Here is an 18,878-nt window from a genome sequence, read left to right as displayed (position 1 = left end):
ATTCCTTCCAGTATCACCACCTTAAAACATATTGGATCTATTTTTACACTTTTCATTTGCATTCTAAAGGCAGCAGTGAATATTTGATGGCTTGCACTTGTGCAGTGAGGAGGCGGAACAGAGAGGCAGAGGAGAGAGGCTGGCAGAGCAGAGCAGAGCACTCCAGGCATAAACTCCTCTTATGACCGAAGATTCTGTCTCCACTTCAGCCTCTGACTGGCGTAGGCTACTTCTCTATACAAGCTGATGGCCTTGATGAAGAACAGAGGAGAGATTCTAAATCAATAGAAAGAATAGCAGCTCTTTGAGATCCGAACAGTCACAGACAAGGTTTAGAAAACATAAAGAACGCCTGTAGAATGTGAAGGTTTCATGAGGAAGTGGAGTATAGAAACCACACATGCTAAATATATCAGTAATGAGGTTTACAAATCCATGCCTCTCAAATGTGCAAAACCTCATGCTGATTGTGCACACATTTGTGATGCTTGTGTATCAGAGGCATTTGTGGGAACAAGTAATACGTCACTCAGACTATTTCAGGAGTAGAGATGGCATGTTTCAGAACACCACTCATCTCTCTGGGCATTCCTTCAGGTATTGCCTGCAGTGACACAGTGACAGCTCTAGAGAGGTGGACAGGACTTAACTAGTGTTGACAAGTTGAAAATACCTTTTCAGACAACATTTAAAACAGAAAACATTTTATACTCATGAATATTGTGGATGATAAATACTCACACATTGTTTCTGCTGATGCACCTGCTATAGTCAGATGTGGAAATGTCCCCTGTGACACTGATGCAACTCAGGTGCAAGCTCTGAGCTTCAAAGGCCCTGATAACTTCACCTAGCATCACATCCTACAGTAACAGAAACACAGAGTCATCTCTTATTGGCTCCCTGTGAAAACAGACATATAAAGGGCTCTCCTCCTCCAGCCCTGTGGTCTGTGCTCTTCAACATGAGGCATCTGACACAGACACTCCAAGTCTAAGAGTTTACTGAGACAGCAGAGGACAGGCTGCTATCTGTCCTCACATCTGACGTATGCTAATGCTAATGCTAATGCCAAAGTCACAGTGGGTTTCAATTTCAACTGGAGAGAAGAGGAAGAGTGAGTTGAACTTGGAGGGTAAATATATTATCATTCTCATAAAATAAGAATTTAAGGCTACTGTCTATCATGGTAATGTCACAACTTAAAGTGAAAATAATGAGGGTTTCTTTCTGATGCAAGGAGAATTAAGTAATGAAAAGAGGATGGGATAATGAGAGTGGTTGATATTCTTTGAAGCAATTTTCTCTCGATTAAAAGGTTACAAGACGGGCCTACATGGTAATGCCAGAGGGGAAACCCCCGACACAGGTGGCAAAGTTAACACAGTGGGAAGGTTTACACATCATTGGGTCTTCTTTCTGAGCAGAGCAGATTAGGGGCTTGCCTTGAAGCCTACCTGAACCATTCATAGACAACTGCTTTAAAAATATTTAAAGCACAACTATTAAAATTAATCCAACGTTTTCTTTCAAGACAACAGCCTCTTGAGTGAGCTACGCTGAATTGTAGTGTCTGATAGGCCACTTTCTACTTCTACAGCTCTGTTCTTCCTTATGAGATTAGTCAGTCTATGAGACAGAGATGACTAAACCGCTGCCCTATGCCCACTGGCCGGAATGGAGCGGTTTGGTAGTGTAGGCATGGATGATTTCCCCCTCATAATAACGTCTGTTCATAGTTCATCTTTTGAGTCGTCTGTGGTTTACAACAACAGCGGGTGCACTCAATCGGCGTAAACCCAACCGTACACGCTCTCTGGCTTCAAAACAAATCATCACTTCCAGGCTTTGTACCTGCATGCTTTTACGACTGTAACAGCATTTCAAAGGACATCGTTGCTTGCAAATGTTTTTGGCTTCAGCCAAGAACTCCTTCTGACACAATGAGGCCAGAATGACTCTTTGTCTTCACCTGCAACTGTCACTTCTGGCCTTGAAACAGACAGAAGGGTGCTGTTTTAACTTCCCTTTCAGTATATGACAACTTGACGTCTAAACTGCAATCAATAAAAGAAGACATACTGTACTTTAGTCATTACTAGTTTTACTACAACATGTCTATATGCCCACACGTCAATACAACTAGTATGAAAAATTATGGACATCACTAATGCCCAGTGACAGTGGAACATGCTTGGGATTAGGGCTGTTATGGTGACCGTATTACCGCCACACCGGCGGTCATGAGTCATGACCGCAGTCAAATTTCACGTGACCGTTTAGTCATGGTAACTAGGCTTCTCCAAGCTCTGATGCTGCTGATGGTCATTAGTAGCCTACCAAATTTGCTAACTGCCTGGTACTCAGCACTCTATTGTCCCTCTAACCACTCTGACATCAATGCAAATGTTTTTGAAAATCAAATCAAACACTTCATGAGAGCCCATGAGCTCATGTTGCGCAACATTTCTATAGGCTATGCAATTGCGTGAGAAAACAGTTTTTATGGCCTCTATTAAAAAGAGGAGGATCCCATCAGCTTTCTATAGGTTAGGCCTACTATATTTATTTATCAACTTTCCTAATATTAAGCACATTGCTTCGCATTACAACAGGAGTATAGCCTACCTGGCTGGCATGAAAATGAACCATGGGAAAAGAGTCCTCCATTCGCTATTTAAGTGCATAGATGACATCTGCTTTTTTCTCCATGCCCCTGTTCTGAGACAGGTGCATGATAATGGCCCATTCTAAATCAAAACTAATTTCACACATATATTATTTAGTATATGTAAAGACAACATTAAATTAAGAATAGTCTGATGGTGACAATATTAGCCTATCACTTGTGAATGATGCCCAGCGTATGCATTAAGGCAAAAAACAGTGCATGCCTTTTTTTGGTGACTTTTTCAAATCATAGTCGAACACTTCATGTAGCCTAGCCCATAGGCCTATATGTTTTGATAAGTTTTGTATCACAACTAAAGTGGCCAAATAACTTCTTAAAAATAAGCACATTAATCAGCTTTACAACCGGTGTAGAGCCTAACTGGCATACATAGGCGGCGAGTGAGTTTCAAGTTTGGGGAAGATAACTTTCACCAAAAATATAAACGTAACATGTAAAGTGTTGGTCCCATGTTTCAGGAACTTAAATAAAAGATCCTAGAAATGTTTTATATACTAATATCTCAAATTTTGTTTACATCCCTGTTAGTGAGCATTTCTCATTTGCCAAGATAATCCATCCACCTGACAGGTGTGGCATATCAAGAAGCAGCATCATCATTACACAGGTGCACCTTGTGCTGGGGACAATAAAAGGCCATTCTAAAATGTGCAGATTTGTCACACAAAACAATGCCACAGATGTCTCAAGTTTTGAGGGAGTGTGCAATTGGCATGCTGACTGTAGGAATGTCCACCAGAGGTGTTGCCAGAGAATTGAATGTTCATTTCTCTACCATAAACCACCTCCAACGTCGTTTTAGAGAATTTGGCAGTACGTCAAACCGGCCTCAAAACCACAGACCTCCACATCCGGCTTCTTCACCTGTGGGATCGTATGAGGGGGGGTGGTTGGTGCTGAGGAATATTTCTGTCTGTAATAAAGCCATTTTGTGGGGAAAAACTCATTCTGATTGGATGGGCCTGGCTCCCCAGTGAGTGAGCCTGGCTGCCAAGTGGGTGGGCATATGCCCTCCAAGGTCCAGCCATGGCTGCACCCCTGCCCAGTCATGTGAAATCCATAGTTTAGGGCCTTCTGAATTTATTTCAATTGACTGATTTCCTTTTATGAAATGTAACTCAGTAAAGTCTTTGAAATTGTTGCATCTTGCGTTTATTTTTTTGTTCAGTATAATAAAGCATTACAAGCATAATCGCATTTGCGGTCACCTTTGAGAACAGTGTTTTCCCGCTAATTGATTGCATTTTGGAATATTTGCACTTATAGCCTACTGCCATGTGCGCATTGGGGCACTTATAATGTGAAGAAATAGCCTAATAGTTTATAAACATTTTAAGCTAAACGTTCTCATCTGTTGCATCAGCCTCATTGCTTTTAAAAGGTATTTTGATGCGAGTGGTTGTATTAATTTGGGATTTTCGAATTTTTGAATTTCGCATCCCACAACTGTACCAGTGTATGTTTGGAATATGTATTTCTTGCACAGAAGGACAAGTTGACCAATAGAATAGGTAAACTTTTGTACTATGGGGGATAGCAGATTGACATAGGCTAGTGCTTTTGCTGTTCGATAGGCCTACTCATCTTGTTGGCTGACGAAAAGTATGCTAAATGTGGACAGTTCTTCTAACATCTTCAATATGGGCCTCGGAAATTCGATAAGAGGGACGCACGCAGTTGCGTCCCCGATGTGTCTGTCTTCACTTGTAGCCTACTTCTTAGCTGAGATGCCTGTGAGAAGGACCCATTCACGTGAAGGGCATTGGCTAATAAGAATTGAGATATCTGAGAGAGCCATGTGAGTGAGAGGTGCTTCGGAGCGCGGCAGCCGGGATAAGGGAATTACAATTGTCATATTCAGCCCAAGGGCACAACGGCCACCGCAAAAGGCATTTTTTAGGGGGCATTACGGCCACACAAGGGGGATACCGCCGGGATATTCAAGACCTGGTGAGAATATTATCAAGTGCTTGTCAAATTGTGAATGAGAGACTGATGAAGTATGTAAAGCCTGCACAAGAAACAACTCAGAGCTCATGCCTTTCATGCAACTTTTTACAAATCATCATTAGAGTTGCATCATGCAGCCTTAGAATGTATTAAAAATCTAAACATATAGCCAACGTTTGTGTCACAACTAAGGTTGCATAAATAACTAGAAATTAAGCATATAGGAGGACCTGTTTCTTTGTTAACCGCTCAACACAGAATAGCCACATGTGCGCACTTCCTTGGAAATCGTTTGGAGAAAATATCCATTCTATTTTATTCAGCTATGTTCAATTGTATTCTTCATACTATAAAATAATACAAAATTATGTGGAATTCTAAGCAAATCTTGTCTGCTAAATGAACTAGTGTAGCCCACAGCCATATGGTATAGCCACATCAGGGCCTAACAGAAGGACATCTCATTATGCTTTTCTGTTCTTCAGAAATAGACTACATTTTCTTCGTATCATGTTTATTTAGACCTGTCTAAAATAAATAATGGATGTATTGTGATGGTGTAGGCAATATTAAATGGATTTATTAGACTTTTTAAAATTGAGATGTTCCAAAAGTCTGCATCAGTGGCTTGTACGCTATGCGTGGAAGCCAGGAGACACTAAACGTGTTTATATTAATTAACAGTCAATTACCGTGAGACCGGCAGTTATTTGCTTGACAATCACTGACCGCCACAGCCCTACTTGGAATATGTTCAATTTAATGATGAATGAATAAATATAATGATACAGGAAAGCACATTACTATAACTGATTGTACTAATGTGCACTATAAGAAAACATGACAGCATGAATGGGGCATGTTTTAATGCGCACAGGGCAGATTGTGATTATATGGATTGGTGTTAACTATTATGAATGACAGGACGTGTTGCAGCCCAGTGGACGAATGTGGCCAGATGCTAATTGCTATAGCGATTTTAATGAACATCTGAAAATAAACCTGTGTGGTGTGTGTGTTGCCTTCAGGTGGTTTGTGAGGAACACTGAAAAACAATTAGATAACAGGAGAATTTAGCGGCACAAAGTAATTAAGTTCCAGGGTAAAAATAATAAAATGAGACATGGTGATAATTGAGGCTGATTTTCAACATCCTGTGGATATGAAATGCATTAGTAGTACTCTCTCCCAATACATCATCACACATGCCAGTCTGCAGTGGAGCGCTAATTTCTGTCAGGTTCAGGGAATGTTCAACTCTGGCTGATTGGGCCTATACTCATAGCTCCTCACAGGTTCTTCATTCCCTCTAATTAACTAGCAATTAGGTCCCATTGCCGCTAATTAGAATCCCCTGCTCAAGATATGGGAGAAAAAAAGTGGCTCCTCTGTAATTAGCTGCTTCATACACTCAATAGTTAGTATAAGTTAGAAAGCCTCTCCACTCGGTACACTCCATAATAAGAACACTGATGCAGGAGGGAGTTGTTTCACTCACTGACGGTTCAACAACAATGACATAGCTAACAACCTCAATAGTCTCACAGCTACGCATGTGCCAATGAATAACTATCATAGAATAACACACAATGACCCACAGTATGACAGTTAGTTAGGTCCATTCGGTTCACTCCTGGATCAGTGATGGGATTATTAATGTGTTATGAGCCCTGGGAGCCAGTGAGCAGGGGACATGATGAGACATATGCGTTTTGATTAACATCCCAATTAGGGTTAACAGTGATGAATCCCCGGGCAGGCCACTGGTGATGCAGCCTCCTACCGAGTCTCTTCCTTCCTTCCTTCCTTCCTGTCATCATCTCTCTCCATCTCACTTCTATCAGTCTCTGGGTTATCAATCCACAGTTTACACCACCCTTGCGCAGGATACAGATGTAGGATCTTAATTGGAGCCAGTTTGCTACAGTGGATAAAGAATCCTGCAGCAACAGGAAATGTTAATTATTATGTGTATTATAATTAATAGCCATTTTTGTAGAGGTTGGTAAATTTTTCGTATGGGAAAATTCAGTCTGAAATGTCTATGTGAAAATGTCAAACTTCAGAAGCCTTTTTAAACCTCAAATACACTACGTTTGAAAGTTCTCCTGCAACAGGGTGATCAAATTAAAATCCTACATCTGTAGTCTGCTAAACCTTCCTGAAATGCAGGAAATGTAAAACTTGTAGTGTATTTGAGGTTTAAAAAGGCTTCTGAAGTTTGTAATTTCCACTTCAACATTTCAGACTTCATTTTCCCTTACGAAAAATGTATCAACCCCTACAAAAATGTCCATTCATTATAATCCAAATAATACTTCACATTTCCTGTTGCTGCAGGATTATTTTCCTGCTGTAGCGAACTGGCTCAAATTAAGATCCTACATCTGTAAATATCTCCAGACCTGTTTTCGAATGCAGCCATCGACTGTGCTGTGCTCTGCATGACCTCGATTTGCACCACTGTGCCAACTCTTCCTTCATTCTTGTCAGGGAGTTTCTATATGAATTCCTAAATAAGCAAATGTGTTTGTGCATTTCCCCTGTGTAGTATATCCTGGTATGTTTCCTGCTCTATGAGAAAGCAGTCCTACTCATAAATCAATACATCAAAGACTAATACAGTATTAGAATAGAAAGACTCTAGAACTCCAGAAATAAAAGTTTTTTTTCTGCTCAAACCAAAATGTTACTTTCTTACTCAGAGGCATGAATTATGAATTATGAAGTAAATAGGACAGCAGATGAATATGGGTAGACAATCTAGCATGTAAAAACAAAGCACTCCAAGTTACTGTCACCTTCACTCAGCTTCCTCGTTTCGCCACATGGAGATGAGCCTTCCCTAAAAAGCCTGTCTGGTGGAACACAAGCTGTCTTTGTGCCCATGTGTGCACTTAGCAAATAGACTGGGCAGATATGAGGGACTGAGACAAATTGCTTGGGATGATGGTGGGGTATAGAGGAGAGGCCGAGTCTGCATGGGACCATCTTAATCACAGTATAGCCAGAGAGGGCTGTCAAACGCTTTTGTTTCAGTGGGACACTTCTAAACGCTGTCCTGAAGTATCTGTACGTTGCTTTCTAGATATTCTAGCAGATACGGAGTAAACCATAAAAATAACCCCCTCCTTACACTTCTCCAGCAATGAGACATGAATCTACCTCAGAATCACAGTAGTGACTAACATCAATTACATGAAGACACTATTTTATCAGTTAATTCAAATAAACATGGCACAGTAGCCTTGAATAAGTGCCAGAGATATTTTCCTGTTTAGAGTAAATTGTCAGGGGACACTCTTTGAACTGAAATACTTGCAAGGGAGGTATTCTAATTTATTCAGATTTTCCTCATGATGCTTTTGCCCTCTGGATTCTTGGTAATTAATTGTTTTCATTTGCAATCGTCCTCCAGTGCATTTGTTTATCTGTAATTCAATAATCGTTCCATTACTGGAAAATCAACATTCTGGAGACTCCCTTTCCCCTCCCTATCCACACTCTCACACTTCACCCCTGCTTCAGCACACTTTCACTCACACCACATTCACTTAGGACCGGTAGATCTTTATTGTCATTCCAGTACGTTTACAATCCTAAAACCACTACATACATTGAGGCTGTGCTCTGTAAAGAACAGACACCCTTTAGAGAAATGCTCAACATTTCTACTCTGTTACCGTGGCACCAATGTTACCCTGACACCAACATTCTACCAATCCACAACCTGCTTAGGTAATTAACTGTGGGAGTTGCTAAGAGGAATTGTGAGAGTAAAATAGAAGCATGGGAGAATGAGATACTGTATCTCCACTTCCCTTTGAGGGAGAAGGGTTACAGCATATCTGCATTCTTGTCACGACTTCCTCCGAAGCTGCCTCCTCTCCTTGTTTGGGCAGGCTTCGGCGTTTGTCGTAACCGGCATTCTAGCCACTGCCGCTCCTCATCTCATCATTTCATTTGTTTTGTCTTGTTTATTACACACACCTGGTTCATATCCCCTCATCAGTACCTGTATAAGTGTTCCCTCTGCCCCCTTGTCTTTGTGTGTGATTGTTTATTGTGGAGGTTAGATTAGCTCGGTGGAGGTCCTTGTATTTTGTATCGCCGGGATATTCACCAGTGTGCCTCGTTGTGTTCCAGTGCGCCTCGTTGTGTTCCAGTGCGCCTGTATTCCGCACTGGAGTGTTTGACACATTGCTGCGTACCGCTGTGTTTACAGAATAAACCTTTTATTCTGTGATTTGCCCTCCTGCGCCTGACTCCTTCAAATCACTCACCACAGAATCACACACCAAGACATGGAGTTAGCAGGAGAAGAGCACATGCCTGGAGTCATGGCGCGGGTCCGGGAGTATTCTACGATGCTAGCCAGCTTGGGAGAAGCTATGGATCGGGTTCTCCAGGTCGTCCAATGCCTGGAGAGGAGAGGACCCGACTCTTCGGGACCAGCTGAGCGACCGGATCCAGCCACCCACACCCTAGCACCCAGAGGGATTTATCTATCCCGATCAAGGGATTATGACGGGACAGCTGCCCGCTGCCAGGGCACTCCATCGGAGTGGGAGAAGGTGTCCGCCCTTGTCTCCTGCCTCTCGGGGAAAGCCCTGGACTGGGCCAACGCGGTCTGGAGATAAGGAGGAGCCGCGTTGGACAACTACGGGGCAGGGGACGAGGACCGCGCAGGACTTTGCCCTGGAGTTTCGTACTCTAGGGGCTTGGTCCGGGTGGAACGAGTGGGCCCTCATCGACGGATTCCGGTGCAGCCTGTGAGAGGACGTCCGAAGGGAGCTAGCCTGCCGGAATGCCATGTTGACTTTCGACCAGCTGGTGGACACGGCCATCCGGTTGGACAACCTGCTAGCTGCAAGAGGACGTCCTGAAAGTGGCCTGCCCATTTCACCCACCTTCAACTAGGTGGAGCTGGGTGGTGCAGCGATTCGGGAGAACAGAGGACGACAGCTCCAGTGTCACTCTTGTGGCAGGAGAGGACATTCTGCTGCACAATGTCGTCAGGGTTCTTCCGGGTCTGGAGGCGGCAGGCAGGGCACTCTCGTGTCACCCCAGGTAGAGCAAACCCACACTCGTTCAGAGCCCTCTGCTGCGCACTGCACCATACACGTCACCTTCCCTGATTACACAGTAGTTTCACAGTGTAAGGCGCTGGTCGATTCAGGCGCAGCTGGGAACTTTATGGACAGGTCCTTAGCTCATAGTCTAGGTATTCCATTGGTTCCCCTATCCATTCCACTGCCCATCAAAGCACTTGACAGTTGACCATTAGGGTCAGGGTCCGTTAGGGAAGTTACAGCACCAGTCACGATGGTTACACAAAAGACCTCTCGAGTCTCTCGATTTCCCTGTTGTGTTGGGTCTTCCCTGGTTAGCACTACACAACCCCACCTTTTCATGGCCGCAGAAGGTTCTCACGGGGCGGTCGCGAGAGTGTCAGGATAGGTGTCTAGCTGTTTCCGTTGGTGCAACGATGGTGGAAAGTCCAGACACTACCTCCACCGTGCGCATTCCCCCCGAATACCTCGATTTGGCGCACACGTTTTCCAAAACGCAGGTGACCAAATTACCACCTCATCGGGCGGGGGATTGTGCGATAAACCTCCAGGTAGACGCTGTGCCTCCCAGGAGTCATGTATATCCCCTGTCGCCGGCTGAAACGGAGGCGATGTATGAGTCCCTGCGCCAGGGGTTCATACGTCCCTCCACTTCGACCAGCCTCCTCAAGTTAATTTTTTGTGAAGAAGAAAGACGGAGGTCTGCGCCCTTGCATTGATTACCGAGCACTGAACAAGGGGACAATATGTTATAGTTATCCTCTACCCCTCATTCCATCTGTAATCGAGTCAATGCATGGGGCGCGCTTATTCACAAAATTAGATCTTTAGAGTGCGTACAACCTGGTGCGTGTCCGAGAGGGGGACGAGTGGAAGACAGCATTCAGCACAACCACGGGGCATTACGAATACCTGGTGATGCCGTGCAGTTTGATGAATGCTCCATCCGTCTTCCAGTCCTTTGTGAACAAGGTGTTTTGTGACATGCTTGGTCGCAGTGTAGTGGTCTACATCGATGACATTCTGGTGTTTTCCGCTACACGCGCCGAGCATGTGTCCCTGGTTCGCAAAGTGCTGGGCCAACTGTTGGAACATGACCTTCATGCCAAGGCAGAAAAGTGTCTGTTTTTCCAGCAGTCCGTCTCCTTCCTCGGATACCGCATCACCACCTCAGGTGTGGAGATGGAGGGAGATCGCATTTCAGCCGTGCGTAATTGGCCGACTCCAACCATGGTAAAGGAGGTGCAGTGCTTTATTGGCTTTGCCAACTACTATCGGAGGTTTATCCAGGGCTTTGGCAAGGTCGCAGCTCCCATCACTGCTCTGTTGAAGGGTGGGCCGTGCCGGCTCCGCTGGTCTGCTGAGGCTGACAGGGCTTTCAGTAATCTGAAGGCTCTGTTCACCTCAGCCCCGGTACTGGCCCATCCCGATCCATCATTACCGTTCGTAGTGGAGATGGATGCGTCCGAGGTAGGGATAGACGCTGTCCTATCTCAACGCTCGGGCACGCCACCCAAGCTCCGCCTCTGTGCCTTCTTCTCCAAGAAGCTCAGCCCGGCGGAGCAGAACTACGACGTTAGTTATCGGGAGCTGTTGGCTGTTGTCAGAGCCCTGACCTTGTGGAGGCACTGGCTCGAGGGGCGAAACACCCTTTCCACGTCTGGACTGACCACCGTAATCTGGAGTACATCCGGTCAGCGAGGATGCTGAACCCTCGCCAGACCAGGTGGGCCCTATTCTTCACCCGATTTGATTTTACACTGTCTTACATACCGGGTACGAAGATTGTGAAGGCAGATGCACTGTCATGGCTGTACGACACAGAGGAGAGGCCCATAGACAACACCCCCATACTCCCGGCCTCCTGCATTGTGGTGCCAGTAGTGTGGGCGATGGACGCGGACATAGAGCGGGCATTACGCACAGAGCCATCTCCACCTCAGTGCCCAACTGGGCTGCAGTACGTGCCGTCTCTTGTTCGTGACCGTCTGATCTATTGGGCACACACGTCCCCCTCCTCTGGTCACCCAGGTATCGGCCGTACAGTGCGCTGCCTGACCAGAAAGTACTGGTGGCCTACCTTGGCTAAGGACGTGAGGGTGTATGTCTCCTCCTGCTCGGTGTGCGCCCAGAGTAAGGCACCTAGGCACCTCCCAGCGGGTAAGTTACATCCTTTACCAGTTCCACAACGGCCATGGTCCCACTTGTGTATTGACTTTCCAACTGATCTTCCCCTCTCTCAGGTTAACACCACCATCCTGGTCGTTGTGGACTGCTTTTCAAAAGCCTGCCGCCTCCTTCCTCTGCCCGGTCTCCCCACGGCCCTGCAGACTGCGGAGGCCCTGTTTACTCATGTCTTCCGGCACTATGGGGTGACAGAGGACATAGTGTCTAACCGGGGTCCCCAGTTTACATCCAGGGTCTGGAAGGCGTTCATGGAACGTCTGTGGGTCTCGGTCAGCCTGACCTCTGGGTTTCACCCCGTGTCTAATGGGCAGGTGGAACGGGTGAATCAAGATGTGGGTAGGCTCCTGCGGTCCTACTGCCAGGACCGGCCGGGGGAGTGGTCGGTGTTCTTGCCATGGGCCGAATTTGTCCAGAACTCTCTCTGCCACTCCTCCACTAACCTATCACCATTTCAATGTGTGATAGACCGAAGCTCCTGCAGTGGATGACTGGTTTTGGCGCATGGAGGAGACGTGGAACGCTGCTCATGTCCACCTCCAGCGCACCGTGTGTCGCCAGAAGGCCAACGCTGACCGCCACCGCAGTGAGGCCCCGGTCTTTGTACCGGGTGATTGGGTCTGGCTCTCGACCCGGAATCTGCCCCTCCGCCTGCCCTGCCGGAAGCTGAGCCCGCGGTTTGTGGGGCCGTTCATAGTCCTGAGGAGAATCAACGAGGTTACCTATAGGTTACTACTCCATCCAGATTACCATATTAACCCCTCGTTCCATGTGTCTCTCCTCAGGCCGGTGGTGGCTGGTCCGCTCCAGGAGTCTGAGGTGTGGGAGGTCCCTCCGCCCCCTCTGGACATCGAGGGGGCCCTGGCGTACTCCGTCCGTTCCATCCTGGATTCGAGGCGTTGGGAGGGGGGGTACGGTCCGGAGGAGCGGTGGGAGGTCCCGGTATATTCTCAATCCCTCCCTGTTGCGGGATTTCCACCGTCGCCATCCGGCTCGCCCTGATCCGCGTCCTCCTGGCCGTCCCCGAGGCCGGTGTCGGCGCGCTGCTGGAGCTGTGCGTCAAGGGGGTGGTACTGTAAGCTGCCTCTTCTCCTTGTTTGCGCAGGCTTCAGCGTTCGTCGTCACTGGCCTTCTAGTCACTGCCGCTCCTCATCTCATCATTCCATTTATTTTGTCTTATTTATTACACACACCTGGTTCATATCCCCTCATCAGTACCTGTATAAGTGTTCCCTCTGCCCCCTTGTCTTTGTGTGTGATTGTTTATTGTGGAGGTTAGATTAGCTCGGTGGAGGTCCTTGTATTTTGTATTGCCGGGATATTCACCCGTGTGCCTCGTTGTGTTCCAGTGCGCCTGTATTCCGCACTGGAGTGTTTGATGCATTGCTGCGTACCGATGTGTTTACAGAATAAACCTTTTATTCTGTGATTTGCCCTCCTGCGCCTGACTCCTTCAAATCACTCACCACATTTCTGCTCTGAAATGAGGATATTCATTGGTCCCTTAAGATTACATAAAGACTGTCAGTGCAAGGCAGGGTAGTTAACTAAATATCTATTGAAAACTTTCTCAGACAGAGTTGCCAGTCTGTCAATCAAATATTAGTATTTGAGGCATTAAGTAACGATTACAAATACAAAAGTAATCTGGCATTGCCAATGATTTGATTAATATTTTGGGTAGCTTCCGAACAGTCAGCAGAACAGCTGAAAACGACCTGTTCAGCCCTAATGTTAGATCAAGTGAACCACATGTTTGCAATCCATATTTAACCTATACTCAGCAAGTTAAGCATTACGTATTATTATGACACTTGGTCAATGCCTGCAGCCTCTTGCAGCCATTATGTCATTCAACATTTCATTGAAAGGATGTGGGGGCAAACTAACTTGGCATGGCAGAATACGGGGAGTGATATTTTAGTGGAAGCAACAAGGCAGATAAGTGCTCTATAGCCAAAACCATGCAAAAAGACAAGACCATCGGCTATACATTTCTTGTTCCATTATATAACATTTATTACTGGCCCTCCAGCAAGGAGTGCATAACACACACACACACGTGCACACACACACGTCCCCTGTCCCCTCTCTCGCTCCTCTTCTCAAGAGTAAACACTCATTGTGATTTAGAGGGCTTTTCAATTGATTTGACGGGTTGTTTGATTGAGGACTTCCAATGAAATAGCATCATCATCTCCCTCTGAATCAGCACCATATTATTAGTTATCCCCAGGGGTAATATACAGCCCCAGAGGTCAAATCAACCAGAGGACCACAGCCTTCTCACAAAAACAATCGCCATTAAATAGACCCATACTTTGTCATTGCTTTCCTCATGTTCAGAGGGGAGATCTATAATAAAGTCTCTGAGGCTCAGATGTACTTTACGGAAGAAAACTCCTTTGAGATCTGTCATGTCTAAATTCATATTAACTTCTTGATGACTTAGGAAGACCTCTCAAGTGAATTTGCAGTTACCTGTGTAGAGGAGCACTCTGAGCGGCTCGAAATGTGAGCGCTGGTATGCTCATAAAAAGCCAGGTAAACACATTGCAGGAGGAAAGACTTCACACTTACAATACAAACACCATAATTCGGAGTGATTGATGCCTGAGTGATGCCCAGTGTTATACAGTGCAACACACATTTCTATGTCTCTGTACAAGAACACTCCGTCCATATTTGGTTGTCACATACTAAATGGCTTAAAACGATAGTCATTGGTTCAGGGTAAACAAGTGTCATGGCAGCGTATTTATTAATAAAGGACTATGTAAGTTGTTGTCCATTTAGTACAGCAGCACCCTGACACACATGCATTTACACTATGAAGGCTTTTGGGAGCACAAGGAAAGCTGTAGAGTGCAGTAACAGCACTTACGGTTGGCGTGTGTGGACTTGTCAGCTACCCAGGCGAGCCTCATTCAGTGACTGTGCGTAATACAAATCAAGGGTTGTGTGCACTGCCTTATCCCGCTCTTTAGACAAATACTGATATGAGGAGTTTTCAAGCCTTATTATATTGAGTATGGAGGTGACATCAGCCAGACACATGTTTTAACGGACTGTCTGTGTCCAACATGGTGATGCCACACCTGCTGTGCACCGGTGGAAATGTTCCCTTCCCACATGCAGTGATACACTGTGGGACATGGGGCTTTATCTTTACATTTCAAGCAGCGCTAAAACTCAGTGCAAAGCTCCATGAGGAGTGTGTGTGGTTTTGTTATGCTTGTGGGGACCAGAAGTCCTCACAAGGATAGTAAAACAGGAAAATTTGGACAAGTGGGGGAGATTTTGCCGGTCCCCACAAGGAAAAAGGCTATTTTAGGCTTAGGGGCTAGGTTTAGGGTTAGGGTTACAATAAAGGTTAGGGATATAATTAAGGTTAGGGTTAGAGGTTTAGGGTTAGGGTTAGGTTTAGTTTTAGTTTTAGGGTTAGGGAAAATAGGATTTTGAATGGGAATACGTTTGTTGGTCCCCACAAGGATAGTAAAACAAAAGTGTTTGTTTGTGTGTGTGTGCGTGTGTGTGTGTGTGAGGGGGGGGGGGGGCACTTACATTATTAAGATAAATAGAACTCTAGATGTGTTCTGTATAGTAGTCTACCTAGTTTACTATTCTACAAAACTCATCCAAATATTTTATGCCTGCCCAAAACGTCTCTTCAAACCTTTCTCAAATCTGAGGCCCACCTCTAATAGGCTGATTGGTGATAAATTCCAAATCAACATGCATGCACAGCTGAGTTACAGTGCATGTTTTATCAGTCCACCCTCCATCCATCCAGTATAGTGCTATAGACAGAGGGCATTCTGTCCTTCCAGCCGTGTTCTGTGCCACATTGAATTGATCTTTACAATCTGACCTAATGCGACATTGCCCCTTTTGAGTAACACAAATACTCCAAAGTTTTCCTGAGGAGATAAGGCAGTTAGGCAGACACTCTTACACAGAAAACGTACAGAGCGCTGTTCAACAGGTTACTCTCTGTCAGTGCCAAACAGTGAAATGTAGTCTTGGCACCACAAAGAATGTTTACTCAACTGACCAGCCAGGTTTGAATATGTACGGTGCCTCACAGCTCAATGAAGTCCACCTAGGGATGGGTGCCTCCCTGTCTGCCTGTAACTCATACTCTACCTGTCCTACACAGTTTCAAATCAGAGCCTGGGTAACATTATTCTCTTGTGTTGACAAGAGTAAAGCTCAAATCATGACACAGAAAGGGAGGGAGAGAATTACAGTATGATTATGGAGTAACTGTATGCTGTAGCGAGGGGCAAAGCCTGAAGGAATTTGAGAAGGGAATTCCAGACATTCCCAAGAACACAAGAGTAATCCAAAGTCAAAAGGATATTCAATATGATCTACAACAAAATGTATTTTTTAAAATCAGATTCCCATTAGATTAATTGAATCAATGGCCCCATTCTGTAGCAATTGAGCTTCTGAGATAATACTATAAAGTAAAGTATAAAAAAATTAATGTCTCACTGTAAGTTCAACAGTATCTCCAACGCTAATGTCTGGGGAAAACAGACAAACCTCTGTTAGGGTACAGTATGTACTGTGTGTGCTGTATTACATTGATATAACATCCTTCAAAATACATTTGACATTGAGTTTATAGCTCAAAATAGATGACATTGTAGCAGATAGGTACAGTACGCTGGGCTAGTTTTCACATTCACAGTCTACAATACAGTTCTCATGAGACAGTCTAAGAGAATTAGACCGTTTTCTACTATTGGCCTAACAGACAAACAAACTTCAAGAGTTTCACAATAGGCAGTCATAATAAACCTGATGAGCAGATGCAAAAAAAAATAGAAAAGTATGCCAAAATGTATAAGGAGACGAACTTGGGTTTTTAAAAAGAAGGTTTTAAGCATCAGCATGTGCGAGAAAGGCAAACTGAACTGAACAATTATGTTGAGTATAACTGCAGCTATACATTTCATGTGGTTGGAGAAGCAATTAAGGTCACCAACACTGTTCCAATTATAATGCATAGACTACCAGACATTTTGCCTCCAGAGAGACTGAATGGCCTTTGCAATGTTCTCATTGTCCTTTGCCCTTTCTGTCACATGGTCCAGACAGGCACACCATTCGAAGTAAGGAGATGACAAATGGTGGTCACATTATTCACAAAGGAAAATGTTAGGGTCATCTTATGTTATAAATCAACAATGTAATTATTTGCTGAGTTTGGAGATATAGGCTAATTCACATAGGTCGATATCATTAATATATCACAAACCATCCATTCAATACAATTAAACATATGCAACTCAGAATCTATCAAATGGTAAGTAAAGGATACTGCTCAGTCTAGCTGTTACTTTACCTTGTATGTGCTGGTTGACCACATTCTCAAGTCGATCAAGTCTTTCTATGATCCGTAGGGTGTCCCCCTTCTTGTCGCCTTCTAACTTTTTCACTGGGACAGGCATAGGGACTTTGATGTATACATTCGCGATATAATTAGTGACCCATCCAACATAGAGCAGACACACGATGTTGGTCATGCCACTCAAGATCACGCATGTAGACACCAAAGTTTTGGTTCTCCTGGTGCAAGCCATCCCGACACCCCTCCATATAGCCAACGAAATTCAGTACACCAGAGGACAAGTGCGACTGTCGCCCACCAAAATCCTAGAATGTGCTATGCGCGTCACTTGAGAGCAACCTGGATAAATTACTACAACTCCACAACGATGCAATTCGTTCTGTAAACGCGGGCAACCATTGCCTCCGGATCCAATAACCACACTGCCTTCACGCGCAGAAGGCTATGATTTAATCCAAATAGGTAGGTCAAAGATGAAAAAAAGATCACAGTCGTTGGAAAGTAAAGGTGATTGTCTTGGTGACGAACGCTCCCTATTTCGCTTAATTTGCAAGTCCACAGCAGTCGCGATTTCACGGACCCACAGAAGGCGTACGGAACATGCGTGTAACCACTGTCCAATGAGATACGATAGTGAAATTGTGTAATAGGCTACTGTGCATTCATTTCCACAATTATCCATTTAGATTAGAATGTGGGAGGGTTTTATTGTGAAGGTTTTCACTTGTGATAATAATGAATAGATAGTAATTACACGTTTACAATGTCGCAACAATTATTAACTGTAATTGTTTCAAGAATTTCCTATTTTGACATAAAGGTAGGCTACGGTACAGTCCAAGAAGTCATACAATGATTCAAGTTTGACTTTACTGTTTTTCAATCAAGGAATAGATTAAACCTAGTCTACAATTTACATAAAGAAATGTGACAGTTACATTCTTCCCAAATACTTATTTCTTGTCACATGCATTCTTGTCATCTACAACCTGTCACATACTAAGAGTAGGCCTAGTAAACATATCCTAGAGATGACAGCATATTCAATATTGCCACCTTTGCAGACAATCAGACTGACTGGCTTGGAGAAAGCACTCCTCATTTTGATAAGTGGAATCAGTTGGTATGTGATGTTTTGTTCATAATCCGTGATAAAAGTATCCCCATATTGCTTATGGTAATTTTTGACACCTAATGGTTTCTGTATCCAAATAAATGATTGACCTATTTTTTTTATAGTGTCTCTCCCTGCAAATTGAACGTTCAACTTGGTTTCCAACTGATGCTGCACTGAGGTAGAGCATGAGAGAGCACTAATAATGTAAGTGCCCCCCCCCTCACACAATACTTTATCAAGCCACAAGACAGAGACAATGGGACCTAAATGGTAAGGTGTATTATAAGTGTTTGTCCACACTACTTCATCAGTTAAACAGGAGAGTTTAATGTTAGAAAATGAACACATTTATCTCATAACAGTATCCTGCTTGTTGCTCGTAGATTAAGCCTATTCTCTCTCCAAAGGGGGGAACACTGGACAACCCAATTACTGCATGTCTATTGATCATTACAGTTACGCTGTGTGAGGACACCGTGGAGTAGACAGACAGACAGACAA

General features: G+C 44.5%; 1 protein-coding gene across 1 annotated transcript in view; it reads right to left on the bottom strand.

The window, feature by feature from the left end:
* The window catches only part of LOC121555727 (polypeptide N-acetylgalactosaminyltransferase 18), a 102,845-nt gene extending 85,005 nt beyond the window's left edge, over positions 1-17,840 (bottom strand). Inside the window, exon 1 of the mRNA XM_045213827.1 lies at positions 17,255-17,840. Coding sequence (XP_045069762.1) covers positions 17,255-17,492 — 238 coding nt within the window. The 5' untranslated portion in view covers positions 17,493-17,840. The remainder of the gene's footprint in view (positions 1-17,254) is intronic.
* Between the last annotated feature and the right edge of the window lie 1,038 nt (positions 17,841-18,878).

The sequence above is a fragment of the Coregonus clupeaformis genome, unplaced genomic scaffold (assembly GCF_020615455.1).
Source record: "Coregonus clupeaformis isolate EN_2021a unplaced genomic scaffold, ASM2061545v1 scaf0159, whole genome shotgun sequence".
Classification (NCBI taxonomy): domain Eukaryota; kingdom Metazoa; phylum Chordata; class Actinopteri; order Salmoniformes; family Salmonidae; genus Coregonus; species Coregonus clupeaformis.
This window is presented reverse-complemented; position numbering and strand designations above follow the sequence as displayed.